The 27,189-nt window shown below is 42.1% G+C and overlaps 5 protein-coding genes across 9 annotated transcripts; all 5 read left to right on the forward strand.

Annotated features, from left to right (window-relative positions):
* The first annotated feature begins 563 nt into the window (after nucleotides 1-563).
* Nucleotides 564-3,994, forward strand: LOC129583207 (annexin A2-like). 3 transcript variants are annotated; one of them, XM_055474903.1, is made up of 9 exons: nucleotides 564-582; nucleotides 840-1,031; nucleotides 1,298-1,392; nucleotides 1,559-1,672; nucleotides 2,062-2,152; nucleotides 2,232-2,311; nucleotides 2,640-2,889; nucleotides 3,388-3,566; nucleotides 3,671-3,994. In XM_055474903.1, the coding sequence occupies exons 2-9, from the start codon at nucleotides 944-946 to the stop codon at nucleotides 3,728-3,730; spliced, it is 957 nt and encodes a 318-aa protein (XP_055330878.1). In that variant the 5' UTR covers nucleotides 564-582; nucleotides 840-943; the 3' UTR covers nucleotides 3,731-3,994. The 3 variants fall into 3 exon arrangements, with proteins under 3 accessions (XP_055330878.1, XP_055330876.1, XP_055330877.1); XM_055474901.1 differs by lacking the exon at nucleotides 564-582 and adding an exon at nucleotides 613-754; XM_055474902.1 differs by lacking the exon at nucleotides 564-582 and adding an exon at nucleotides 633-651.
* Nucleotides 3,995-4,229: 235 nt separating this feature from the next.
* Nucleotides 4,230-6,389, forward strand: LOC129583204 (uncharacterized). The gene is made up of 2 exons (XM_055474895.1): nucleotides 4,230-4,482; nucleotides 4,609-6,389. The coding sequence occupies exon 2, from the start codon at nucleotides 4,642-4,644 to the stop codon at nucleotides 6,034-6,036; it is 1,395 nt and encodes a 464-aa protein (XP_055330870.1). The 5' UTR covers nucleotides 4,230-4,482; nucleotides 4,609-4,641; the 3' UTR covers nucleotides 6,037-6,389.
* A 540-nt stretch (nucleotides 6,390-6,929) lies between these two features.
* Nucleotides 6,930-10,890, forward strand: LOC129583206 (annexin A7-like). The gene is made up of 8 exons (XM_055474900.1): nucleotides 6,930-7,033; nucleotides 8,818-8,915; nucleotides 9,125-9,238; nucleotides 9,567-9,657; nucleotides 9,747-9,826; nucleotides 9,901-10,153; nucleotides 10,283-10,464; nucleotides 10,554-10,890. The coding sequence occupies exons 1-8, from the start codon at nucleotides 6,949-6,951 to the stop codon at nucleotides 10,623-10,625; spliced, it is 975 nt and encodes a 324-aa protein (XP_055330875.1). The 5' UTR covers nucleotides 6,930-6,948; the 3' UTR covers nucleotides 10,626-10,890.
* Nucleotides 10,891-16,871: 5,981 nt separating this feature from the next.
* Nucleotides 16,872-21,106, forward strand: LOC129583205 (annexin A13-like). Of its 3 annotated transcripts, none has more exons than XM_055474899.1 (8): nucleotides 16,872-16,945; nucleotides 17,019-17,661; nucleotides 18,582-18,673; nucleotides 18,843-18,962; nucleotides 19,391-19,481; nucleotides 19,574-19,900; nucleotides 19,983-20,164; nucleotides 20,284-21,106. In XM_055474899.1, the coding sequence occupies exons 2-8, from the start codon at nucleotides 17,484-17,486 to the stop codon at nucleotides 20,356-20,358; spliced, it is 1,065 nt and encodes a 354-aa protein (XP_055330874.1). In that variant the 5' UTR covers nucleotides 16,872-16,945; nucleotides 17,019-17,483; the 3' UTR covers nucleotides 20,359-21,106. The 3 variants fall into 3 exon arrangements, with proteins under 3 accessions (XP_055330874.1, XP_055330872.1, XP_055330873.1); XM_055474897.1 differs by having other exon boundaries at nucleotides 18,579-18,673; nucleotides 20,284-21,105; XM_055474898.1 differs by lacking the exon at nucleotides 16,872-16,945 and having other exon boundaries at nucleotides 17,016-17,661; nucleotides 18,579-18,673; nucleotides 20,284-21,105.
* A 24-nt stretch (nucleotides 21,107-21,130) lies between these two features.
* On the forward strand, nucleotides 21,131-22,615 carry LOC129583486 (uncharacterized). Its single transcript, XM_055475280.1, has 3 exons — nucleotides 21,131-22,059; nucleotides 22,202-22,372; nucleotides 22,478-22,615. Exons 1-3 carry the CDS (start codon nucleotides 21,148-21,150, stop codon nucleotides 22,613-22,615), a joined length of 1,221 nt encoding a protein of 406 aa, XP_055331255.1. The 5' UTR covers nucleotides 21,131-21,147.
* Nucleotides 22,616-27,189: the final 4,574 nt, after the last annotated feature.

The raw sequence follows: 27,189 nt of genomic DNA on the forward strand, positions 1-27,189 counted from the left end.
ATTTTTTGTAAGCGCTTTTTCACAACTTGGTTTGAATTAACTATACACTTACTAGTCTGCTTAAAATTTATATCCAAGTTTTTTGTTAATTTTCATTCGTTGTACGTTTTTTTCACAATCGCGAATACTATTATATGACTGTACTACAGAAAAAAACCAGTATTATAGTTGTTAAATTTCAACTATGCAAATTCGCTGCTGGGAGCATGACGAGTAATAATACGCGAACATGATTATCATATGCATGAAAAAAGTTTATGGTTAAAAGTGTGTAGACAGAGGCGCTGGGCATAATGCATATTATGATAGTTATTATGCGTACTGTACTGGTCGATTATGTAACAAGTACATATGTTTTATAACGGATTAGACACAGCCGTATTACACACATGAAACATTTTTAAACCACCGCAGGCACCAACATATTAATATTTCTTATTACTCATACAATATTTTGCCAGCAGACGAACCGTGCGCTTCGACATATTTTTACGCCGATCCGTACGTACGTATCCACGTTTTGTACAAACAATTTAGTGCACATGTCGGCAGTTTTGCGGAACTGTAGCTCCTGGATGATCTGTAAGTGTTGTCACGCTCTGCGCGCTGAATAATCGTCTGGAGGGCAATTTTTACACTCTGAACAATAAGGTATCTGAATATTTCGCCAAATCATGGGCCGCTACTTTGCTACTTGTGTAGCGCAAATAAGGAGAATTATTTATTACATGTTTCTTGACACTTCGCAGTTCTGGTATGTTTACAAAGAATTGTTATGGTTTCTAATTTTTTGACTACGATCGTAACAGTTGCAGACTGTCCATTTTTTACTTGTATAGAACTCGTGCAGAGTAATATTCCAACATTTGCGACTGAAGCCATTGATCCCGGACAATTTCCAGTGTTTTTGTTGCAATATTCCCTTTCGTGAAAGCGAAGAAAAATGCCGGCTCGTCCGACGTTGCATCCGCACTCTCCCTTTAATGCACAATCCGATGCGGATGGACTCTACAAGTCCATGAAAGGATTAGGTTTGTCGTCGTAGATTCCAGGTTTTGCTGCTGTATGTGTAGAATCGTAGATCTGCTAAAACGTATAAAGATCTGACGGCAAACGATATGAAATTATAGATTATCGAACAATACAGACTGTACCGCGCCAACTGTCTTGGTCATGACACTTTGACCGTTTGCGTAAAATAAATCAAGCAAATTATTTGGAAAATTATCTATATGTAAATATAACTTTCATATTTTACCATTAAATCCATTAATATTAATGGATATCTATCAAACAGGCACTGACGAAAAGCAACTAACATCCATCTTAACGGCCAGAGTATGGAAGCAGCGTCAAGAAATATCTCGCGCCTATCAGGAAAAATATCGCAAGGTACGTACAGGTCCAGATTTTGTTTAACTGCCTGCTGTTGTTTAATAAACCCGTACAATGACACACAATTATACGTACGACTGGTAGGGTTCGAACTACCAAATTAAAATTAATTGATTTGGCGGTCAAGTTTGCTTATTAATTTAATACCTCTGTGTACTTGCAGAGTTTGCTGGCGGATGTGAAGTCAGACACGTCGGGCGACTACTACAGGTTATTAAAAGCGTTAATTCAGTCACCGGAAGTCAGCGATGCCAAGGATCTGAATTATGCTATGAAAGTAAAATAAACAACCGTTTCGATATTTACCTTGTAGAGAAACAAAGAAACATAATTGTTTTCGATTTTGTTCACTGTTACTTTGCGATTCTATAGTACTGTACAAGCGTTGCTCTTTAAAAATTAGTAGCCACTGTAATTATAATTAATGGTAAGCTCAGATATTGCTTTATGGAGGATGGTACAACCGAATTAACGATAAAATTAACTAAGTAATTTTACCGTTTCATAAAATATCGACGTACTCGTGCAAACATAGATATTGTACGTTTATATTTATAATATGCTCCATTATCCCCCATACCGCCGTACATAAGGTACTAGTACATGCAAACGCACGAGTATTGATCGTGATACTGATTTCCTTTTCTAAACACTTCGTTTGTTCAGGGCATTGGAACAGACGAAGATCTCCTAATGGAAATACTTTTCACCAGGACAAACTCGGAACTGCACAATATTGACAAGGCCTACCTTGAACGTACGGTGTTAGATAATCGCGGCGGCAAGAAATTGTCAGTTGAACGTTTTTGCGTACGAGTACCGAATTTGTTTGATAGTGTTTAAAGTGCCCCTTTCTACGGCAATCAAGAACGATACTTCCGGTGATTTCCGAAATCTTTTGCTGGCCATTGCCGCGGTGAGTGTAGAACGACATTATAGCCCATTGAATATTATTTCATGCTGTTGCAGTTTTGAAGCGAATAGACTGTAGTTTTTGTAAATACTCCACACTCCATGGTGTAGGTATTACGTTTTGATACTTTATTATATATTGTTAGTAATTTGCATTAAGTAAGTGATTCGTTTCGCGTTAAACCGCTTGCCATCGGCATTCAGCTTCGCTACATTTGCCCCGTTACCACACAACTGATTCCGCACCATAAAGTTTATTAAAACGAGCGCTGTTACAATCGTAATAGACTACGTATTATAAATGGAAATTTGAAAATCTGCGCTGAATTTAGGGAAAGCGGGATGCAAACAGCACCTCCTATAATCCGAATCAAGCAATTGATGACGGCAAAGCGCTGTATGATGCCGGCCCGAATCGGTTAGGAACCAACATGGCGAAATTCACAGAGATATTTTCCCAACGCAGCATGGACCATCTTTGGAAGGTATTCCATGAGTTCAAAATGATCGCAAAAATGGACATTCTCGACGCTATTAAATCCGAGATGAGTGGAGATGCCGCAAAAGCTTTTCGCACGCTTGGTTAGTCTATGAAAATTATTTATGAAAGATTCCAAGTTAGGAAGCCAGTATAGTATTAATCTGATCGGTGTAAGCTGATCGGTGTACTATTTTTTAATAAAAAGTTGGTCGTTGATCCATAATTATGTAGGCTTGTCATGAATTATTAGCATGGCATTTTATAGTTTCCGTGCGTATTTCACAACATTTCAAGAATCCCTTGACACGATGCAGTAATTATGTATAAAGCATGTTTAATGCTTTCGCGTAACGCCATGTACTCGGTACAGATTGACACGGCATGTCCGCTTCTGCGCTACATGCGTATGTGCAATTTCTTTTGGAAAGTGTTAATCGAAAATTAAAATGTACGTTATATAGACTGTTATAAATATTTATGTTATGTCTGTATGTGCTATAAATGTTGTAAATATATACAAGTTTTTGTGTCATCTGTGCAATTTTTATAACTATTTAAACGAAACGTTGAGCGGATTAAAGTTTGGTGTTTAATTACAGCGTACATTATACTAAATGCAGAAGAATACTTTGCCTTCCGGTTGGCGGAAGCGCTCAAGCGTCCAGTTAAAGACCGCACCGTAATAAGGGTTATTGTATCGCGGTCGGAAAACGATTTGGCCAATATTAAAGATCAGTTCCGAAAGGTGGCCCATAAAAGTTTGGAAACGTGCATCGAGGTACGATTTTAAATCAGCGTCTGAAACTAACTACGTTTTTCAGCTTTTGAACGTGTTTTAAATAAATACTCGTATATATCCGTATAATTAATCGTTTTGTATAGGATGAGACCTCGTCTGATTACAAAACGGCCTTATTGGATTTGGTTGGAAGACGCAAATAAACATAGGTAGTACAATAGTACAAATTATTGTCAATATGGACGTCCGAATATACGTACATGTATTGTGCCAATGTTCTGTATTTTTCTAAAGTAAAAGAGATGTAACAAGCTACTAGCATGATATTATTTTACATTTCGATGTTTGTGGCAGTGATTTTTTGCATGATATATTTTTATGAACTGGGTATCAGCGAAGTCTTCATACATGTTCTACAATATTTACATCAACAAACAACAAAGAATGAGACAATAAAGTAACTACAATGAGAATTCGATAAACAGTTTTTGATAAAACGCACCAATAATGAAACGAGCAGCTATAGAGTAAAGCAGTACAAGTACTTACATACATCGCTGTACACACTGTACATTACAGATTGATAAGCTGCGTTTACAACATGACCGCACCTGTTGACTTTGATATATAATATAACAACAACACCTTCCGGTTCTACACGTTTTGAATTTTAACCACAGTCATGTATTGTACATTTGTACCTAAGTAAATACCGTATGTTCTACGAGTACTGTACAAAGTATAAAAACACTGTATACGCTACCGGCGCACAGGAAAACGCATCGTCTGTAAATCCAGCAATTGGTAGTAGTGCGTAATGCTACAAGTAAAGGTTTCCTGTTCATGTTTGCATCGCGTACCTACTACAGTACCTATGTAGTACAGTTTGGATCGTCACTCATTGGTTTACCGAAGACCGTTTGGAGTTTTCTTTCCAGATTCGTTTTTATTCTAGGTTCGTTTGATCAGAAGCGCATGCTGGATGTATTTTTTTTGAATACTGAATACAAATCTTCACAAAATCTTTTCCAATGTAAGTCCTCTTTTCATCGTCAGCATGGTGCGATTGTCATAATTGCAGGTCTTTACTGCATCTACAATAACATTTGCCTAAATGGAGGACGTATGCGTTGCTTGCACTGAGCGTCTAGCCACCATCCGTTTCAAGCCATGTAATCACCGCCAGTATTGCTCTACGTGTTTTCCTAAAGTGGAGCGTCGGATCTGTCCTTTTAATTGTCCAGGCTCGGATGTGAATGAAACGGAGGACAGTACTGCAGTCCAGCTCCGTCCTACAACAGTCGCCGATGCTCTGCATATTCACGATTCGGGGGACCCTTTTCCATATGGCTGTACGGCACCTAATCAATCTTTCCACAAAGCCTCCCTTGCCGATCATCGGATTGTTTCAGCGAAAATCCAAGAACTACAAGCGGGACGCCTGACTTTGGCAGAACTGGAGCGTGCAGCGGACGACCTGACCAAGAGACAGTACAACCTGCTGTTTATCGAGTTGTTCCAAGACCAAGATCTCCATTCTGTATTGAAAGCTGCCGACAGGTTCAAATTTGAAGCCATGAATTTTAAGCATAAGGTCAAAGAAATGGTTGTCACCACGTTTACATCGCCCTCGTACAACGCCATTGCGGCACGATCGGGATTGGCTGCGGTGGCTGACGTTTTTGCCGAACAAATCATCGACAAGATCGGTGGTCTCGGTGGGACATTAAACAAGCCAGCGCTAACTGCCATACCGAACGTGGCCATGTTTGTTATTTTCAGCGGTGTGGAGATCTACCGTTGGAAGGTATCGAAGTCATTGAGCGGCAAGGATTGCGCTAAAAATGTGGGAGAACATTTTGTGGGATCCTTGTTCGGAGCGTTGGGAAGTTACGGAGGAGCCATTCCTGGTGCGGCCGCTGGAGCGTGGATTGGCTCTGTCGTTCCCATCATTGGGACCGCGATAGGTGGCGCTATTGGCGCGATTATTGGGGCTTTTCTCGGTGGATTAGGCATGGATGTCACTGCGCGTCTGCTGTACCGGCAAGCTGTACCCCGAACCAAGCAGGAAGAAAAGGAGACGGAAAGAGAGGAGCAACGCCAGATGACAGCAGACGAGAACAAAGCCAACAAAGCCAACAAAGCTGCCAAGAAATGCAATACAGACCTGCAGGTAGATAACTTTCCCGAGGCTCAAGCAAGATTTCGTCGCAAGTTGCTGGACTATCATCCCGATAAGCATCCCGATGCTACCGCGGAACAAAAGGAGCAACTGACGGCAGAGACACGGGATCTACTGGCTTGCTGGCAGATTGTACGCCAGCATTATGCTACAAAGAACGCCAGTCAGCTGAGCGATGAAAGCTTTATTCGGGTATGCGTACTGAAAGTGTTCGAAGCCGCGACACAACAGTGGAAAATTGTGAGAACGTTTTTTGAAGATATCGCTGTTGGGCTCGACCTCAATCCGGATACGGAGCGAGTTGAAAACATGGTTCTCTATTTATAGCTCCTTTTCTGCTTATGGTTGAAATCCTGATTTTTTTCCTGTACATTTCTTCCTTGTTATCCCTGTAAATTCTGATTTTATTCCTGTAACCCGGGGGTGGTTGCTTGGTTCATATACGCTATAACGCTGCACTGAAACCATCTACTTGAGCGATTGTCTCCCTGTCCTTCGACCATTTCTCTGCTTTAAATTTTGTGGTGTGCTGCTTTACATCCAGTTTGCCTTTTTTATGGGCGAATACAATAGTAGCTGCTGATGGCTGTATTATAATGAATACAGAGTCTGTACTTACTTAATTATGCGCATGTGATGGCTGTATGAACAATATAATATACTCTGTATAAAAACAAATACCTAATTTCCGGGTAATCTGGCAAACACGAGTGAAGCTTCGGAAGTACTATCTTTAGTAAAAGGTGGTGAAAGTTTCGAAATGACCGGCCTTAAATTCTCTTTTACCACAAGTTGTGCATTATCGGAAGATATCGATCACGTTTTGTTTAATCAATAATGCGTCAACAAAATGGTCAGTAATGTAGAGCCCCCTGCCACCAAAAGATTAAAATTTCCATAATCAAGACAATTCTCCGCAATTTTGCCGATGAAAATCAATAGTCTATTCACTCGTTTGTCCAGTTAATTGATGGAAACGTATGCAAAAAAGTCTTTCAGGATGGCAGAACACTGTATTGTTTACTTCAGCAGACGTGCATATTGACGCAGCAAAATTATGCGTGTACTCTGTACTATGTATACCTGAATATCTATATATGTGCGGTCAGTGCGGAGTATGATGCGCTTATGAATGCATAATAAAAACCGAAGTAAAGCCTTAAATGTAGTCATTTTTTCCTTTGTCGCTGGAGGTTATTCTAGAAGTAAGTTCGGCGGAAAAGAGACGGAACCTTAACTATGGAAGCAGGAACAGTAACCGGCGCTGTGGATTACGATGCACGAGCTGATGCTGAAGCTCTGCAAGTTGCCCTGAAAGGTATTGGTAAGTGCTTACAATAAGTGTAATTTGTTTACTAATAGTAATGTAGTATACTGAGTTCACGTGTTTATTGTCCTTCTAATACTTTCCTATTTCTGTCCTTTGTCCTTGTCTTCTTAGCAACTTCTCTTGTGTTTTCCCGGTTCTCTAGTTACGATTCCTCAGTTTCCTTTCAGTTGTTTTCCTGACCATTACGATACAATAAAGATACGATTCCTACACATGACAATACATGACAATGGCGTGAAGCTTGTGTAATACTGTAGATCTCTATCATTGAAGTGTACGAGTTCTTTATATACGGCTTAACAGCGCTAGTTCGCTTCTTAATTCGTTCGAATATGGCGACACCAGAAACTCATCCCATCCTACGGTTTAATCCCGAGTCGATGCAGTGGGATATGTGGAAAGAAAACCTCCACAGCTATATCGAATTCGCCGACATCCCCGTGGAGAAGCAGAAAGGGCTGCTTCTGAACTCGCTGGAGGTCAAGCCATTCGAGATGCTTGTCTCGATGTGCAGGCCGACTGCCATCACGGACAAGAAACTCACCATAGAAATGCTGCTGGCCAATTGGATACAGTGTACAACAAGTACACATTCAAGGTCGCGGAGTGGGCACACCTGTTCCGAACTGTCCAAGGAAGGACGAATTGCTGGCGGCATACTCCAGCAGGTTACGGTACAGGAGTACCGTATGCAAGTTTCCCGCTGACATCATCGACCCGATGCTCAGCGCCGTCTTCATAAACGGCATCCAGTCGGATTCCGTCCGCCGTCACCTACTGATAAACGAATACCAGACCCACGAAGAGACCCTGAACGCCGCCAGGAAGATGGAAACCGGCATTGAAGAAGCTACGGCCAGTACGTCCAGCCAAGACCGTGAAACTGTGATGAAAGTCACAGCTAGCAGAAGGTCAACGGTTGTCAAGCAAAAGACATCCAATTCCAGTGGTCAATCCAGTGCAAATGGAAGCCACAAGCCACCCACCAGCAATCAAAACGAGTCCGATTCCGATTCCAGTTCCCTAAGCGAAGATGCGATTCCTGTGGATCAACCGATCACATGCGCGAGCGCTGTTTCTACAGGAAACACGTATGCCATAACTGTGGGAAGAAAGGTCATATAGCAAAGGCATGCCGCTCACAGAAGAAATCCGACGTCGCTACGAATAACTACATTACGGATTACGCACCGCGTCCTCCATACGACATACTGTGATTCCAGTTCCGGTTCCTACGACGCTTCGTCTCAGTGGTTCAGAGTTCACTAACTATATGGTTCTGTTGCCGTGGTTCTTGTTGCTATGGTTCTATGGTTTGTATGCTGCTAAATATATGGTTCTGATGCAATGGTTCAACCCAGCTCTTTTTGGGCGAGGGAAGGGAATGTAGTATACTGAGTTCACGTGTTTATTGTCCTTCTAATACTTTCCTATTTCTGTCCTTTGTCCTTGTCTTCTTAACAACTTCTCTTGTGTTTTCCCGGTTCTCTAGTTACGATTCCTCAGTTTCCTTTCAGTTGTTTTCCTGACCATTACGATACAATAAAGATACGATTCCTACACATGACAATACATGACAAGTAACGTAATTTATTAAATTAGTAACGTAATTTATTTGATGGCAAAATGAAAAAAAAACTGAGCTAAGTGCGCTATCTTAAAACTCCTCTAAAAGTATCGAATAATGAATACTACCGTCGCCAGTTTCACATAGAAACGATAGAATGTAATACTAACGTCGAAAAAGTTATTTCTGCCTAAGACCCCACCTTTTCCAGTGAGCCACGACACCAACACCATAATCGACATTGTCACCAAACGAAATAATCAGCAGCGTGTAGCGATAGCTGCCGCCTTCCGATTACAGTATGGAAAGGTTAGTTTAACTTTAGGCGCACGTTATTACTGGAATTGCGGCGATAATTTAGGGTAGCGAAGGCGTAAATTATGCGATCGACAACGGCAAATTCTATAAATTTGATCACGGCATTACTCTGACGCTGTCAATGGTACACTACAGCAACGGTAACGCTATAATAACTTCATGATGGAACATACATACATGCCTCCAAAGTCTTTCCACAGGATCTGGTGACGTGTATTCGAGCGGCACTTATGGGAAATTTACAAGAAGTCATCTGTGGACTGTTTCTTCCACCAGCTTTCTACGATGCCGCCCAGCTTCACGATGCAGTCAAGGTATAGCTACTAACTACATATAGCTATTCAATTTTGTAACTCGTTATTACTCTGTTATGGTTTTGTAACTCATTATTAGAGGTACGTACCTTGATTATTAGAGTTATTAGAGTTCATAACTAGAGTTATGGTTACATTACGAGTACTTATAATTACTGCTTTGCTATTTCACAATTCCAATTTGCTACGTCTACTGTAACTTCATAATGAAATCACCGCGCAGTCCGTTAACACAGTACTGTTTTCAACACTTCTATACAAAGTACGAGTACATATTATACAGCGACAAATATTTGTGGTTATAAATGTTCCTAAACTTCTTGTACAGGGAATGGGAACCGATGAAGCGGCTTTAATCGAGATTATTTGCACCAGGAAAAATGTCGATTTGGCCAGAATCGTTACAGCCTATCAGACAGGTATTTCGAGTCTCGCCAGCATTGTTTTCATTCTTTCTTGGTAGCCCTAAGACTAACTTACGCTAAGATCGATTTTGCTTGCACTGTAGTCTATGGGACAGAGTTGGAAAAGGACATCAGTGCGGATACATCAGGAGTACTACGACGCATACTGTTGGATTTGCTCCATGTAAACACGATTAAAAGTTATACCAACGAAAGGCTACCACTAGAGTACGCGGTGGACTTTGTCGTTGCTTTCAGGGTAAACGCGAAGAAGCGGTGGAGGTCAATATGGAAAGCGCTATGGGTGATGCGCAGTCCCTGGTGGAAGCCGTTGCGGGACGTTGGGGCAGCGACAGTTCTCTCTTCGCTAATATATTCACGACACGTAGTTATCCACAGCTGCGCATGGTTTTCCGGGAGTTCGAGATAATTTTTAAGAAGGACATCGAAAAAGCAATTTCAGGAGAGCTAACCATGCTGTTTGACACTGCGCAAATTTTGACTGCTATCGGTGAGAGATTTCATTTCTGCAATCTCGTTTCGGTGACCTTTCCATAAAATGTTGACAACACATTATCAATCAGTAAACATTGGAATTACGTATAACTTGGCTTGTGGTGCATTTTTTGAATTTTACTAGCTAAAATTGCCAAAAACAAGCATCGGTATTTCGCCGAAGAGCTGCATCGTAGCATGAAAGGATTGGGAACGAACGACAAAACACTAATTCGGATCATTGTAACCCGGTCTGAGATTGACCTGCGTAACATTATGGATGAATTTCAAAATCTTTATGGCCAAAGCTTGGACAGCTGGATATCGGTATGGATCTTTTAAGCCCGTACTTGTCACATGTCAGGCGTACGCTGTGCCGGCATCATGCAGTTTGAAGACAATTTTCTGCTTTGCAGGGCGATACATCCGGAGATTATCGAAAAATCCTCCTTCTCTTGATCGGTCAGCATAACGCTTCCAAGACGTGATTCCTTATAATTAATATATCATTTCTTTCACTAGTTTTACTCCGCAAATATATTAATATGATTTCTGTACAAGTCATTTGAAAATGTATAATCAGCAGGCAAGCGGCAATTTTGTTTAACCAGTAGGAAAGCTAACAATTCGGTTCTTTTTAATATCAGGCATGCGTGAATAGTTCGTGGAGTAACGCGATTAGGCAGTTATTAGCATATTCAAACAAATATGCATTCCAAGAAACATCGATTACGGTTACGTCTTATTTACATGGTTGCCAGATCAACGACGCTAAAAAAAGGTGTCTTTGCATTTCGATGACGTCATTAAAAGCTCGATTTCGCATAAACAATGATTGTGGTTGTGCGTAGACGCTGTACTGTACAGTATGTGTAGTATATCATGAAAACGGCATACTGTAAGACATCGTACCAGTGCTTTAGGCAATCGCTTCGGTAATTATGTGATAACGATGGATTTGTCTGTATGACTTTTGGTCTGGATAGATAAAATCCTTTGGTTTCAGTTCACCAAATTTCTTAAGGAGCACAATAGAATTTGAAAACAGATTGTGCAAGAAGCTAATCGTTAACCATTCGTTCACAGCTTCCTTCTTTGTAACAGATAAGGGGTTCCCAGCCAGAAACCGTCACGTGAACCCATACGTAAACGAAGCCTGCATAATGGTGTGCGTATAACACTTCTATGGTGTCAAATGTTATGATTCTGTTGCAATACGTTAAACTCTCACATAATCATGTATTGTATTGTACATATATGTATAGGCATATGTATTGTACACACAGAACGGAAAATTTTTGGTACACCAACCAAACGTAATGAAAAATTAACGGTGCCACCTTTCGCTGAGTGAATGCTTCTTTTCAGAGCGCTAACGAGGCATGTGACACGCATTTCATTATATAAATATCTATGCATAAATATCAAGTACCAGCGGGTGTAATTTGAAATTTACACGACCTTTGGTTTATATTGCACCCTAGCACACGAAACGTACGAGGCTACCGCGATCCTTTCAATATTTCCAATGTTCTCATCTCAACTGGCGGAATGTGGGTGACATTAAAGCTGGAATTCAATATTTAAAATCTTCAGTATTGATGAAGTATGCTAGCGGGGAATTTCTGTACATAAAAATCTTATAACGCACATGAATAGTTTGTACTTACGGAAATCTTCTGCCGTACGCTGTTCGCAAGTCGTTGCTTCAGTGACCGTTTTTTCTATTTGCTAGATATCTTGTAAGCGGAATTTTTAATATTCTACCATCCCTACTCTAGGCCTGGTCATTCCGATGCTACTGTATTTCCCGATCTCAGAAGGAATATCTGCAGTTTGGGTTACATCGTTTACGATTGTTATTCAAGCCTGCAGAGCAATGGCAAGCAATCATTCTCGTAATGTTTTCTACAATAATTATACGATGTCAGCGGAAAAGTCAGGAAACAGGACTTATGAACCTGAATCCTCCTCCACGCTGATCAGCATGACCGTAACAGCTTTCATTCTCAATTCTGCAGTGATCTGTATCTTCTGTAAAGAGAAAACTATGCAGACACCTTTTAACGTCTACATCATCGTTCTGACATGCAGCAACATCCTGTTTCTTGCCATGCAGCATACGATGGCAATCATCGTTCTCCCTTATGGAAACTGGTTTTTGGGCAGTCACGCTTGCACGCTATTCTTGTACTGCCGTTACATAATTCTCCCGGTGGCCGTTCATAGTCACGTGCTGATTACCATCAACCGCGGATGGGCACTCTTTTGGCCAGTATCCTACCGCATACACCACTAATTCGCCATGGCCGTATATTTGTCGCTAGGCATGCTGGCCTATGTCCATGTTATCCAACTGCCGGGACTCATACTGGATGCAGTGTATCATCGTTTGCCGCTGGAAAAAGGATGCCGACTCAACGCTCAAGCGCAGTACGAATGGTCCATGTTTGTTAATATTTGGCTGTTTGATGTGGGCAAAATGTCTGTTCCAGCGTGCTATCCGTTTCTGCTGTGGAAGTTCGTACAAAGACGCAAACGCTTGACGGTTGGCCGGCGGATGGAACCGGCCAATCCACGCCCGACTCCCGGACGATATCGCTCGGATTCGACGATGCGTCTGTTTGTGCTTTTGACGCTGTACACCTGTAGCTGCGCTCTATGCTGGATACCGGGCATTGTGTATTACACTCTGGTAGACTTCGTGCCCAATGCCCAAACCAGATTTGCCGCCTTGTACAAAGTGCAAGTGAACATTTACGCATTGCAGATTATCCTGGATCCGGTTCTTTTCTGCCTGAGCGCCAGCAATGTGCACAAATACTTTGTCTGGATTTTAAAAATCAAAGGAAGATCGGGAAAGTTGCCAGCAATTAGTATACATTAATATATTACCTTGATTGTGGTGACCTTTTAATAAGTGGACGTGCTTGAAATTACATTTTTGAAGATATGTACGTATGTACGTACGTATGTACGTATGTACGTATGTACGTATGTACGTATGTACGTATGTACGTATGTACGTATGTACTCTGCATTGTACGTTTGTAACCGGTTCAAAGTAGATGAAAAAGGAAGAAGATTTTCACGAAAACAAAACATGGAAAAGCCAAATCGTGTTAACAATATCAATAAAAGACTAACACAATCAAGATTCTATTCTCGATAAGCCGCAAATTTTCCATGCCAGTAATCAGAATGGTAGATGCAATCTGCACTGGAGCCCAATAAATTTTGTTTCACTCTAAGGAAACCCTGTACATAGGTAATCGAAAAAATCAACTGTATGCATCTCGGTTGATAAATTGTTATCATCAAATGTAAATAAAGGTGTCTTCAATCCTTTCGGTGTCCGGATCAAGATCTCGCCCTACACTGATATCGGCAAAAAAGGTCCGCACCGTCTTCCACTGTTGTGTGGCGGCTTCAAAAACCTTCAGCGCATACAGGCGAATATACCCTTCTCCGCTTAATTCATTAGCATCCCTTTCCGCATAATACTGACGTACAATCTGCCAGCACGCCAGAAGATCCTGCGTCTCCGCCGTCAGCTGTGCTCTCTCCTCGGCTGTCGCCCCGGGATGTTTATCCGGGTGATTGTCCAGCAGCTTACGGCGAAATCTGGTCTGTGCCTCGGCAAAATTATCCAGCTGGAGATTCGTATTACATTTCTCCGCTGCTCGCTGAGCAATCTCTTCCGCGGTCATTTGCCGCTGCCCCAGTCGGTCGGTCTCTCTTTCCTCATGTTTTTGTCGCGGGATGAAATCTCGGTACAACATACGGGCGGTAGCATCCATCGCTATCCCACCCAGAAATGCACCAATTATCGCACCAATAGTCCCACCCAGCGCGGTCCCGATAACCGGAATTACCGACCCAATGGCCGCACCCACAGCTGCACAGGGGACAGCTGCGCCATAACTCCCTAACGCGCCGAACACGGATCCGACAAAATGCTCACCGAGGTTCTTCATACATTCTCTTCCTGTAACAGATTTCGCCACTTTCCAACGATAGATCTCCACTCCGCTGAAGATGACGAACATGGCCACATTAGGGATGGCCGTTAGAACCGGTCGTGATAAGGCCCCGCCCAATCTCGTCACTCTGCTAATGGTCTGTTCGGCCAACACGTCCACCACCGCAGCCAATCCCGAGCGTGCCGCAATGGCGCCGTACGACGGCGACGTGAAGGTGGTGACCACCATTTCCTTAACGCGCTGGGTGATGTCGATGGTTTCGAATTTGCAGCGATCGATGGCTTTGAGTACTTGATGGAGATCTTGATCTTTGTACAGCTCCACAAAGACCAGATGGTATTGCTTGACAGTTAGATCGCCGAGTGCTGAGTGGATTTCGGCGATGTCCAGGCGCCCAGCCTGGACGGCCTGGACTTTGGCGCGCATCGCTAGGTAATCCGTGGGTAGTGTTTCCTCGAGCGGCAGATGGGGAGAGGTGTAACCAAACGGGTAGGTGAGCAGTTCCCCGGCATTGTACGTGGATACGGCGTCGGACACCGTTGTCGGACGAAGCTGAATGACGGTGCTGTCTTCCGTCTCACGACCTGGACAGCGAAACGGGCAGACTTTGGGATGTAGACGAGGGAAGCATTCGGAACAGTACAATCGGTGATGACAGGCTTTGAACGTAATGGTGGCTAGACGCTCCGTGCAGGCGATGCATGTGTCTTCCATTCTTCAGTGCTCAGTAGATTTTATTTTGGCGCATGCAGTACAGATTGCATCCCATAAACTTAAAAAAACTAATGATTAAGCTTTGTATGCTAATAGCTGAAAACTTTGGCGAACAAAATCAGTGCCAGAAACTCAAGTAAGCATTAAGTAGCAACAAAAAACCTTCCCGTGAGGAAAACGAGCGTGAGGGTCGCTGAATTTAGATTCTCGTTAAACAGCACTATCAAGCGGCATGGCAGTTTAATTATTGTCTCCGACTTTCTGTATCAACGTCTTCGACATCATGTCTGAGATCGAAACGATAAAATATACCCTACATAGTTTCAACGGAATGCACGTTTTCCGGCAAAAATGTTCGTAGTCTTGTTTGAGACAAAAGTGCATGCCTGTTGACTGTGCGATCGACGTGAGTAAGCGGGCATGAATCATGAGAAGGACATCATCGAAATTTACTCATACGAGCCCGTCAATTGTAATCAATACGGATGGTATAGTTCTTTTTCGTCGTGTTCCAGCCAAGAAGATTAGAGTTGCAGCTCTAATATTCTTAGTCGTTCGGTTTTTAATGCACGCATTGTGAATGTCATTTTTGAGAATTTACAGTAGTTTGGTGACCACTCAGTTCGTGATCAGAACCTTACACACGGTGCACTCCCTTTTGCGCGCGCAACCTTTAGTACCCTTCACGCCGTACACTGCCTTTCGTTTTTACGCTGTTCGCATTCTCTCCTGAGTGGGAGCGGATAACACTTCGCGATTCATTTTCCGAACCATCGTTTGGTAAAGTTTTAAAAAATTACTTAATAATATTATTATGTTACACATCTAAGCTCAATTCTTCGTCTATTAAATGCTTGCGGATACAACGAAAGTGACATCTTATGTGTTATTTACTGGAATAAGCATATTCGTTCGTTTTGCAGATCGTTTACAGAACTTGGAGCGAAATAATTTACAAACAAGCAGATGTGGTGGAAATTAAGTAATAACTAAAAATAAATCCGTTTCGCGCTTGCCAGTAAAGGCTGCTACTAGAGTAAAGACCATGTCGGAAAAAGTGCATCAGTGCACGGAGTGAAGGTGGTGCGGAAGGTTGTGAACCGAGAGAAAGGTTGCGGACGGAGTGGTCACAACTTAATTTTGCTTGGCCAGGTCCTTTGACCTTTGCACAATAAAATATTTTTAAGCATGCTACGTACATAAATACTCTACTAAAAATGACATTTAAAAAAATGAGATTGTTTTAATTTGAATTTGCGGAATGTGACCTGAATAACAAAACCAAGAGAAATGCAGAAAGTCCAGTACTTGGCATGGGGCCTTAAGTTTTCCCCTCATACAGTACGGGAAATTTTGTTTTCCCCCGCACATGTGCCGCTTAGTCGCTTACACGCTTAAAGCTGACTGCAGCTTAAAGCCGCGTGCGCTGCGGCAACACGTTTGCCGTTATCTGAGTTGTCTGTGCTCTCTTGTTCAGTTGCGCAACCGGATATATGCCGAGTTGGCCAGAAACCGGTTTTTTTGCTGCAGCCAACTTTAGGTTGCATTCGTGTAAGCGACTAAGCGGCACATGTGCGGGGGAAAACGAAATTTCCCGTACTATACGAGGGGAAAACTTAAGGCCCCATGCGAAGTAACGATTTAAGCTGCCGAATCAGCAGAACGCGGGCATGTCAAAAGCAAATATCCAAAGGACCTTGTAACTATCAAAATGAAATTGCGACGATGTCACGCAACGATAAATTGTGTTAATAACAATGTACCGATGCTGATTCATTTATTTTGATGCAGGAATTAAGCCCGAACAAACAATCATGACAGTCCAGTTTGGTGTGGCGATATATACTTATCGGCGATGCCTCGATAATGACGTACGAATACTTCGATCTATTTCTACTCCGGCTTTTCATTAGCCCAGGTGCCGACCACCGTAATATAGTGGCGATAGTATATTTTGTATTCTGCTTAAAAGATTGGACTAAGCAGTTTTTCAACAAATTTAAATGTTGTTTTATTTTTCTTGTCGGCTGATTCCAGGAATTATGACGGAAAATAAAATCACCATGACGTTCGGCTCCGCGTTGAGCAGTTACCTGAATAGCTCTTAACAGGTTGTTAGAGGCAAATTTCCTCTTTAATAAGCTTGTTATTCTCAATCTCATGCGCAAATAATCCCAACAATAGAATCCACCTCGGTCGGTCGAAACCGTAAACATCGATCAAAATCACACCGCAAGACGCCGCGCTGCAGCCATGTTCCCGCACTAGTCCATCTTGGGGAACATGTATTGTCATCCCGATGGTTTTCTTCCACATAGCGAGGACATTTCGAGAGATCTCCAGGATGAAAAAGCCGCTGCCATGCTCTTTTGTACCCCTTGTATAACGTTTCCGTCGTTAGTTGTTGTTTGAAGAGCTACTTACACAGCACCGCGCACGGTGCCGGGATATTGATCCGTGGCATCCACAGATTTATTAAACGCGCACCGCGCACACTCCGCCACATTGTCGACACATTATAGGGCTAATCGAATTACTCTTTAAAAAGGGATTGTGCTTATTACCATTTGTCCCGGCAGCGCCACAGCACGCAAGAGTGGAAGGTGCGCAGTTGTATATGTGGCCGTGGCGGCAGATCAACCGGTATCAATGCCCAGTATTCTCCGTCCGGCACTGAAGAAGATGGCTGCCGATTCCCCTGATACGCGTCGGAGGAATCTCCTGGTGGAATTCGAAGGCCCGGCCGATGTGCCGACAATTGTGGGCAGTTCGTTCTTCGATGCGGAAGCGGAGGCTAAGGCGCTCCATGAGGCGCTTAAAGGGTTCGGTAAGCGACACTGCGCAATTAACTAATCGGCTTTAAGGTCAGCTGTACTTCTCGTAAACTATGTATACGCTTTCTAAACGCAGTACCAGCTGTTACACTACAGAATACTGTACAACATTTCATTTGAAGTCAAAATTTTAACCAATGAAATGAAATGCGGTTATTGGAATTGATGGGAACATATCTGCGCCGATTATTTATTACGAGGAGAATATTATGAGTAGAATTTATCTCTCTTCCGATGAAAGTCAATTTATATTATTATAGTTTAATTTCTTGTAAATGGTGATACACGGTTTTTGCAACCAGACTGGCAATGTTTTATCGGCGTTTCAAAATTTAATGTATCCGTGCACAGAAGTTTTGGTACATGTAAATTAAGAATGGATACCAATAATCATACCATACAGTAACTAATAGTGATTTTATTAAATTTTTTGGTTTTGGATTTAAAAATTCCCTTTTATCTAACGGTGGGATACTCGACAGTCGACGATATCGCCTCATCATCATCATACCGGTCATAAAAAATGCAACAGAACGGTTCCGGAGATAGCACAGCCGCGACATAATTATTTTTGTACCAATGAACAAGTAGAGTGCGAATGTGAATAATTTCAAAGCTTGACCTGATGTCAAGAATTTTAAATATTGTACTTCCAACAGTAGTGTACCCACGAGGCACGAACAGAGCACTTCCGTTTATATGGGGTACACAGTTTTTTCTATAACATGTTGAGTACATTTATTTGCAAATTAAGGTGTTTTTCGTATATGTTTGTTTGTACCACAACTGATATTTGCGTAATTATGCGTAAATACAGCTTTACATAAATATTTGATTTATAAGTTGGTAGCAACAGGGATCGATAATCAACGTTCTTCAGTAATGCTAACCTGATTCTATTTTTGTGAAGTAGCAAAAAATAAAGTTGTTATGGACATCCTAACATCGCACAATAACGGCCAGCGTCGCTCTATCGTGGCTGCCTACCATCGACTGTACAACAAGGTGTGCACATAAATCCCGTGTAATTGCTTTCGCATAAGAATGTGCGATAAATAATAATCAATGACGATGAATTGTTGTCTATCGATCGCATGTCAATGGTGCTAATAATTGTTGGGAAGCGCGCGCTTTTGATCTAATCTCCCACTCTATGTGTTCCCGGTAAATACAGGAGCTGGCATCCACCATCAAGCACGAACTGAATATTATGGGTCATTACGAACAAGCCCTGTTGGCGCTGTTGCTGGAACCCGCTGAGTATGACGCCCGGGAATTGCATCATGCCTTGTCGGTAAGGAATATGTAGTTTTTGTTGGTGTTTGAATAAGCTGACACATGAATATGTTCTGTGTGAATATATAGAGGTGAAGTAATGTTGTAGCGTGGGCTTTGTGTTATCCCTTTGTAACGCGTTACTGTATTACGTTGGCGGTTTCGTGTATCAGTTTTCTTACCGAAGGGATTTCCGCTGCTTTTAACCATAGTCTGGTTGAATGGCGTGCTACGAAACGGCGTGCACACGGCCTGCTATGAAACAGTTTGTTTTTATACTCGTACAAATCCGTTTCCGTTATGAGCAGAAGTGCTGTTTGTGTAGGTACTCAACAGAAAGTACACTTTAATGCAATACTTCGAGATTTCTGAAATTAATATTCGGCAGTGTGTAATTTTACATTGTACATGAATTTTAAATTGTACATGACCAGTTTAAAACTGCAGGGACCATTTACGGATCACGATACCGTCATAGAAATCCTGTGCAGTCGGAATAACAAAGAGCTTCTGACCATTTCCGCCAATTATTATACTTGTACGATTACCGTGTTTACCATTACTGATGATATTGTACATAGTACCATTAACATGCTTTTTTAATTTAGTTTTCGTTTACTTTATAATTAGTGTATCACAAAGAACTGGAATCTATAATCCGACACGACACCAAGGGAGAATTCGAGCATTTACTATTGGCCTTACTATCGGCTCACCGCGAGGAAAACCAAGCACCGGATTTAGAGCTGGCCGATAAAGACGCGGATGAACTGTACCAAGCGGAAACTACCCACTGGGCGGGTGCTGAATCATCCTTTACTAGGATCCTCTCGTCTCGCAGCTACCGGCAACTGCTCATCACGTTCCGTCAGTTTGAAAAGCTGGCGAACGAGGACATCGAGGAAGCCATTAAAAAAAACATGCACGGCGAGTTGCGAGCACTGATGCTATCTATTGGTAACCTTAAGATACCGTTGACATAGTGTAGCGCAAGCATAGTTCTGGAACTAACGATATTGTTTGACGTTTATGTTTAAAGTGAAATTCGTAAAGAACCGGCATGAATTCTTCGCGGAATGTTTGTACAAGTCCATGAAAGGACTGGGAACGAATGACCATAAATTGATTCGCATCATTGTTGGACGATGTGAAAAAGATTTGGGCAATATCAAAGCAGAATTTCAGAAACTGTATAACAAGACCTTGGAATCGTTTATTGAGGTTTGTCTTTGTGTCCAGCTTCGGCTCAGATATGATTCCTTAATTCTGTTACTTCAAGCCAAAATTGCGAATTCAACCCTGAAAGGTCAACAGCAGTGGAAGCAATTCGTCTTTTCTAGGGAGACACGTCCGGGAATTATAAACACATACTGCTTGCCTTGGTCGGCGTTCCGCATCACCAGCTGAAGCACTGACTGAGATATTGGAATATGTACCGATCTGGCAAATTCTTGAAGGTTGACCGTTGGCGGAGGGTACTCCGAACGAGTTGGCAGTAATTTATTTCGCGCATTGAGTGTGATTGCCGCGACCTGTAGGTGGTTTTGGGTGCTACAAATATTATTAGTAAGTATTTAGTCAGTGGCGCGTTTCAGTTACGCGGCGGTGTGAATTAGCCTGCTGAAAAGAGTGGATGAATAAAAATGGTTGCGCTATTTGAGAGAAACATCAGCCGATAGCAAAATAACTGTATGCAAAAGTTTAAAGTTCCTAAATAGAAAAGACGGCTGCATCGAGTTAAAACAGGGGCGAAAGGATGTTTGTGGAGTACTTCTTTTCACCTAATAGATTCATACTGTGAAATCTTATGAAAAAAGTACTCATGTGTGTTTGACGTTACTGATACAGTGTTACACAGAAGTAGACGAAACATTTAAAAGAATTTTAGTGCAGGAGTCCGACATAATGTAAATTACTGGATATGAAATGCTCGTGATAGCAAAAACTGTGTAAACGATCGGATAAACATGCGGTAAATATGACTCCACTACGTCAACTGACGGCTTCTCCCAATGTGTGCTGACGACACCAACAATGCCTGTTAAAGTAATCGCAACAAACATTCCCTTGCACCATCGGAGCAACTATTGCAATATTACCTGGCATTTCAGACTTTTACAGGGATTATTCTGAACGGTTTTTACCGTTCAGAATAATTCCTATAAAAGGAAAATTCCGGCAAAAACCGTTCAGAATACACGACAATGGTAAAAACCAACAATCTTGAGGCCGTTGTGGCCCCTTGGTTTTTTGTAATGTATATTTTTGGATTTGGCAGTTTTCGCCAATCAGTCCCGATGTCCACTGCAGCTCCGAGGTTCCGCAAAGGCTTCCAAATATTCTGCTGTTTGTTTGGAATTTTTTGCTTAATAGGACAGATTCTTGAATCTACCGACCTTCTCTGCTGGAACCTAAGTAGGTTGAAGGATACCACATGGTCTGCTGAACAAATCGTCGATGTCTTCGTCTATTATCAGACCTTTGTCGTTATTGTTGTTGGATCGATGTACCTCATGGCGACTGTGCATCATTGGCTAGAGTTCGTTCATCAGATACAGTTGAAATACGGGCATCATCTCACGGCAACATGGAAATGGTGCACCATGACTTTTATCGTAGCGGCATCTGGGCGAATTATTTATACGGCTGTGAAAAGCGTGTTCGAAGAAGTCACACGATTGGAACGCGCAGAATTTTGCATACCTGTTGTAGTAAATACGCGTAATTCTGTAACAAAACGACTGAAATGCTATGTTAAGTTATGCGCGCTCGCAAACACTGTTGGTATCGATATTGCCCGCTACACCATTGCAGTGGCAGGTTTCAGTGTTGGTTACTGTTTTGGTGGTTTATCCATAGCTTTTTCTGAACGCTTCAGCAGCACTAATTACTTGGAGGATCTGCTACAAGATCATGCTGCATTAGGTGAAATGGTGTTTCGATTCGACAGAGTTGTGTCCCCGGTACTGTTTGCAATATGTATGTATGCCCTGACAACACTGATGAATATTGCAAAGCGGATTATGTTGCAAGAGGCTCGGAGCTTGCTAGAACTTCTACCTGAACTAATTGATATCACTTTACTGACATGGTCACTGATCTATCTTGCGGAGCAGGTAACTTGTAGGAATGCATATAGAAAACCGATACTGAAGTACACATAAAACAGTTTCGATTAACCTGCAGATCGAAAGAGTTTGGGAAATCACTGTGACCAAAAAAGCTTGATATCGCTAAAAGGAATCTGTTCGCTCTTAGGCCGGCGCTTTAAAGAAAGTGCTACAAAAGTTCCTCCAGTCTCCTGGGAGCCAGTTTCTGGATAAGTACCAGCGCCATCGATTTGCAGCTCATCTTCACCGTCTTACGTTCGAGTCTGTGGGAATGACCTTGCTGAAAACTATCGTTATAGATCGTGGGTTCGTCGTTACGGTTAGTGATGCACGAAGCACACGCTGCACAGTTCAGATTAATGCTTTAGATGACAGAAACTTCATGGATAGATTTGATAAAGTAAGATATTCTTCTATGTTGTAGATCATTAGTGCTGCTGTAACGTACATGCTTCTCTTCTGGGAATTACGCGAAAAGCAGTTTGGCGAGAGCGAAATGAAAGAGAAGTATGTCTTGAGAACGGAATTAATTGCCAATATCACATGCAACAATGTGCGGTAGTGCGTTGGAGAGCTCTTATTTATTATCAGGGTGGTCTTAACGCTTTGTTCGATTAATGTTTTCTAAAACTGTGTCAGTTGTCACATGATCGAATATAGGTACGAGTACGTACAGTGCAGTTGACCTTCGTTATAAAGCGCCTATCGCATGTCTGCATTTTGCATGCCTACAGTAATGGTCGATTATACCGTACCCGTATGCTGGTGCCCGTAGACAATAAAACGGATTCTGTAATGTCACAGAATGTTTCAGAATTGAAATGCATGTACTGAAAGACACAGTGTCAGCCGATGCAATTAGTGTTACAGAATGTTTCAGCTTTCAAATACGTGTACTGTGACCTCAGTTTAGACAATATACCGTAAACCAGCAAGCTACGTAGTACGTTTATGTCGTGAATCGGTCTCATCTACTCGTAGCAGAACACCTTTATAAAGGTGCATGAGTGTCGGGTTCAAGTAATTACGTACCGCGCTTTGTGCAACGTGGGCACAAGTTTGCAATCCCTGTTAATCCGTATATACCGAAAGAAAGTTAAAAGTCTTAAATGAGCTACATTGTTAAAATTTCAACAAACCCAGGTAGAACGTGCTTGACTGAAGATAGGACACGAAAGTTGATGTACAAGTTTACAGAGACGTTAATTAGATTACCTCTTGTAGTATCCCATTACGCTTTATTTCAACATACGGGTTTTAACTTTAGAATAGACAACATTACATTAACAACGGCTCATTAAACATTTGCGCTCCTTCGACGGTGCCCATGAATGAAGCTGCGTTACACCGCTGAATCCCCAGCGACAATATGTACAGACAGCTGCCGGAGAAATTCGTGTGAACGCGCTTCGCAATCGTCGCCGCTTTGAGTGATGCCGGTTGTGTGGGAGTAATCACGAGCTGAATAAAGAAAAGTTTATGCTACCCGAGGAAAACAGCAGCAAATAGGAATAAAATTATCTAGGTAACTGTTTCAAATTTTAAAAAGGTACATCGAAAACGGTAGTGGGGGACTGGAAAATTGTTAGTGGAGTGGACATCAATCAGCTTTTTTTAAAAAACGTAGGTCTTTAATAACGTTATTTTTTGGCATCACTGATGTTCACATGTACATACTCGTATACAGTAAAATGCAGGGCGTGCGTTACTTCAGTGAAAGTTGACATAACCTTTCAGTAAGTCAAACTGAAGCGCACATATAACAAGATCTTTGTGAAGAATAAACATATAGCAAAAATCTATAGGGCTGTTATTAATAACTGACCTGTGTATATTCTCCTTACTCTGTGACTGTCAGCTGACGACTTCTCCCAATGGATGCTGACCGTACAAAAGAAGCCTATCAAATTAACTGCAAGTCTGCAACAAACACCATCATCAAAGCAAATGCTGTACTTACACATCCAACGGTTAGACACTATTACGCTAGCAATTTGGAAATGAATTCTGGAAGGTGCACACAGAATGGCAAAAACCTACAATCTTGAAGCAATCTTGGGCCCCTGGTTTTTCGTAATGTATATTTTCGGATTTGGTTGTTTTCGCCAGTCAGTCCCGATAGCTTTTACAGATGCCAGGTTCCGCAAAGGCCTCCAAATATTCTCCTGCGTGTTAGGAACTTTTTGCATCGTAGGGCAGACTGTTGACTCTACCGAACATCTCTGTTGGAATATAAGGAGGGTAAAGAACACCGCCTGGTCTGCTGAGCAAATCGTGGATGTCGCCGTCAGTCTGCAGGCCTTCGTGGTTATTGTTATTGGATCTGTGTACCTGATGGCTGTCATGCATCATTGGTCAGAATTCGTTCATCAGTTACAGTATAAGTACGGGCATCATCTTACCGCAACATGGAAATGGTACACAGTAATTCTGATTGTAACAGCAAATTTACGCATTATTTATACGGTTGTGCAAGGCATGTATGAATTGGTGGCACGATTGGAAAATCCAGAATTTTGCATACATGTTGTGTATAATATGAATGCTGTATTGCGCACAACATCAAAATATTTAAAGTTCTACGTAACGTTATGTGCAATCGCAAATACTTTGGCCATGAATATTGCACGCTATACCATTGCAGTGGCCGGTTTCAGTGTGGGTTACTGTTTTGGTGGTATATCACAAGCTTTTTCCAAACGCTTCAGCAGTAGTAAGAAGCTGGAGGCTTTGCTACAAGATCACGATGTGCTAGCTGAAATGGTGGATCAATTCGATACTGTTGTATCACCGGTGCTGTCTGCATTATGCTTGTATACCCTGGCGACTTTCATGTATATTGCAAAGCAGATCATGCTGCAGGACTTTCGGAGTCTGCTGGAAGTTCTGCCTGAGCTGATTGATATGGCTCTACTGACATGGTCACTGGTCTATCTTGCGGAGAAGGTATAGTATATGGGTGCCAACGAACACAGATCTGGAAAATATTTCGATCAGTCTGCAGATCGAAAGAATTCGCCAAATAAAATTCGCTAATCCTTTAAATGATCTTTTGGTTCTCAGGGCGGCGGTTTAAAGAAGGAGTTGCAGAAGTTCCTCCAGTCTGATAAAAGCCAAATTCTGGAGAAGTACCAGCGTCATCGATTTGCCGCTCATCGTCACCGTCTTGCGTCTGAGTATGTGGGAATGACCTTGCTGAAAACTATTCCCGTAGATCGTGGATGCGTCGTTACGGTTAGTGATGCGCATATTGCACGGCTTTACTTGACGCTCGGAAACTTCATGAATAGAAGTTTTATAATAGTGTCTTTCTATATTGTAGATCATTGGTGCTGTTGTAACGTACATGCTTGTCTTCTGGGAACTACGCGAACCGAAAGTTGGCGAGAGCGAGATAAAAGAGATACAATCTGCATTGAAAAGGGAAATCGCCAATATCACATGCAAGAACGTGCATTAATGCGTTCAAGAGCTGTTACTAGCACTTATTACCGGATTTCAGCCTTTTTACGGTTATTTGGCGTGAACCGATTGTTCTACACTGATGTTTTTACCTAACTGACTGTTTTACACTAATGAAATTCCGAGCAAATACAGGAGACGTGTTACTGATATAAAGGTTTCCGTTTACATAACTTAACTTTAATAAGAAATAAGAATCACATACTAATACAGACTGAGTAATAAAACTAACAAAAGCACTTCTTCAAAGCTATCTTGTTTGGGATTGTACCCATAACACATATCGTGTTTCCCCGTTGCATTTGGATAGTTAGCCGCTGTCTAAAATACTCTTTCGCCCGCTTCTTACCTGTGGCGAAAGCTATGCCGTTGCCAACCTTCTCCACCAGCCTCTATTTTCGCCTCCCCAGAGTTCGTAAATTTCGAAGGCGACTGCTACGAGATTGTATCTTGGTTGTGGCCAGCCGGGTTTCGAAGTTTTACTCTTTCCGCGTGCTCCGCTGCTGCACCGACGCACTTGGAAGTGCAGTCGATATAAGGTTTACATAAATAGGATTACAAGAATTGTGTGAACAAGCGTACGGCAAATATCCATATCGCTGTTGTTAATGGATGACCTTAACGTATACAACCTTGACACTGCGAACGTCCGGCTGTGATGACTTCTCCCATGGGGTTGCTGACTTCAGCAATGATGATGACGAATTAACCGAAACGAACATTTACATCCTTTATCAGAGCAAATGCTGCACATCCAGCTGTTTGACACTATTGTGCTAGCAATTTTGACAGGAAATATTAAAATCGTTCAAAAAATGGCGCAGCCTTGCAGTATTGCAGCAGTCTTGAGCCCTTGGTTTTTCATGTTGTATATTCTGGGATTTGGTTGTTTTTACCAGTCAGTACCAATATCAGTTGTGGCTCCAAGATTTCGCAAAGGGTTCCAAATATTCGGCTGTTTGCTCGGAATTTGCTGCATGATAGGAGCTTTTTGACTCTATCGACCATCTCTGCTGGAGTTTGAGGAGGGTAAAAGGCATTGCCTGGTCTGCCGAACAAATCGTAGATGTTGCCATCGATCTTCAGTCATTCGTCGTTTCCGTTATTGGATCGGTTTATCTCATGGCTACTGTGCATCATTGGGTTGAATTTATTTGTCAGTTGCAGTTAAAATACGGGCGTTATCTAACCGCAACATGGAAGTGGTACACAGTGACGCTGGTCGTAGCGGCAAGTTTGCGCGTTGTTTCTGTTTTTGTGAAAAATGTGTACGAACTGGTTCCACGATTGGAGAGTCCAGAATTCTGCATAAGTATTTTAGATATGAGTGCTATATCGCACACAACAGCAGAAGATGCAAGGACTTTGATAACGTTATGTGCGATTGCAAATACTGTTGCCGCCTCGATTCTCCGCTACACTGTTGTGGTGATTGGTTTCGGTACTGGTTATTGTTTTTATGGCATATCTAAGACTTTTTCCGTACACTGTAGCGGTAAAAAGCTGGAAATTTTACTGCAAGATCATGCATTATTCGCTGAAATGGTGAAGCAATTCGACAGAGTCTTGTCCCCGGTACTGTGCGCCTTATTTATGTATGCTCTGGTTGCGTTGATGTATGTTGCAAAAATGATCATGCTGCAAGATCTTCACAGTCTGCTGCAAGTTTTACCT

This window comes from Paramacrobiotus metropolitanus, unplaced genomic scaffold, assembly GCF_019649055.1.
Source record: "Paramacrobiotus metropolitanus isolate TYO unplaced genomic scaffold, Prichtersi_v1.0 Parri_scaffold0000010, whole genome shotgun sequence".
NCBI classification, from domain to species: Eukaryota; Metazoa; Tardigrada; class Eutardigrada; order Parachela; family Macrobiotidae; genus Paramacrobiotus; species Paramacrobiotus metropolitanus.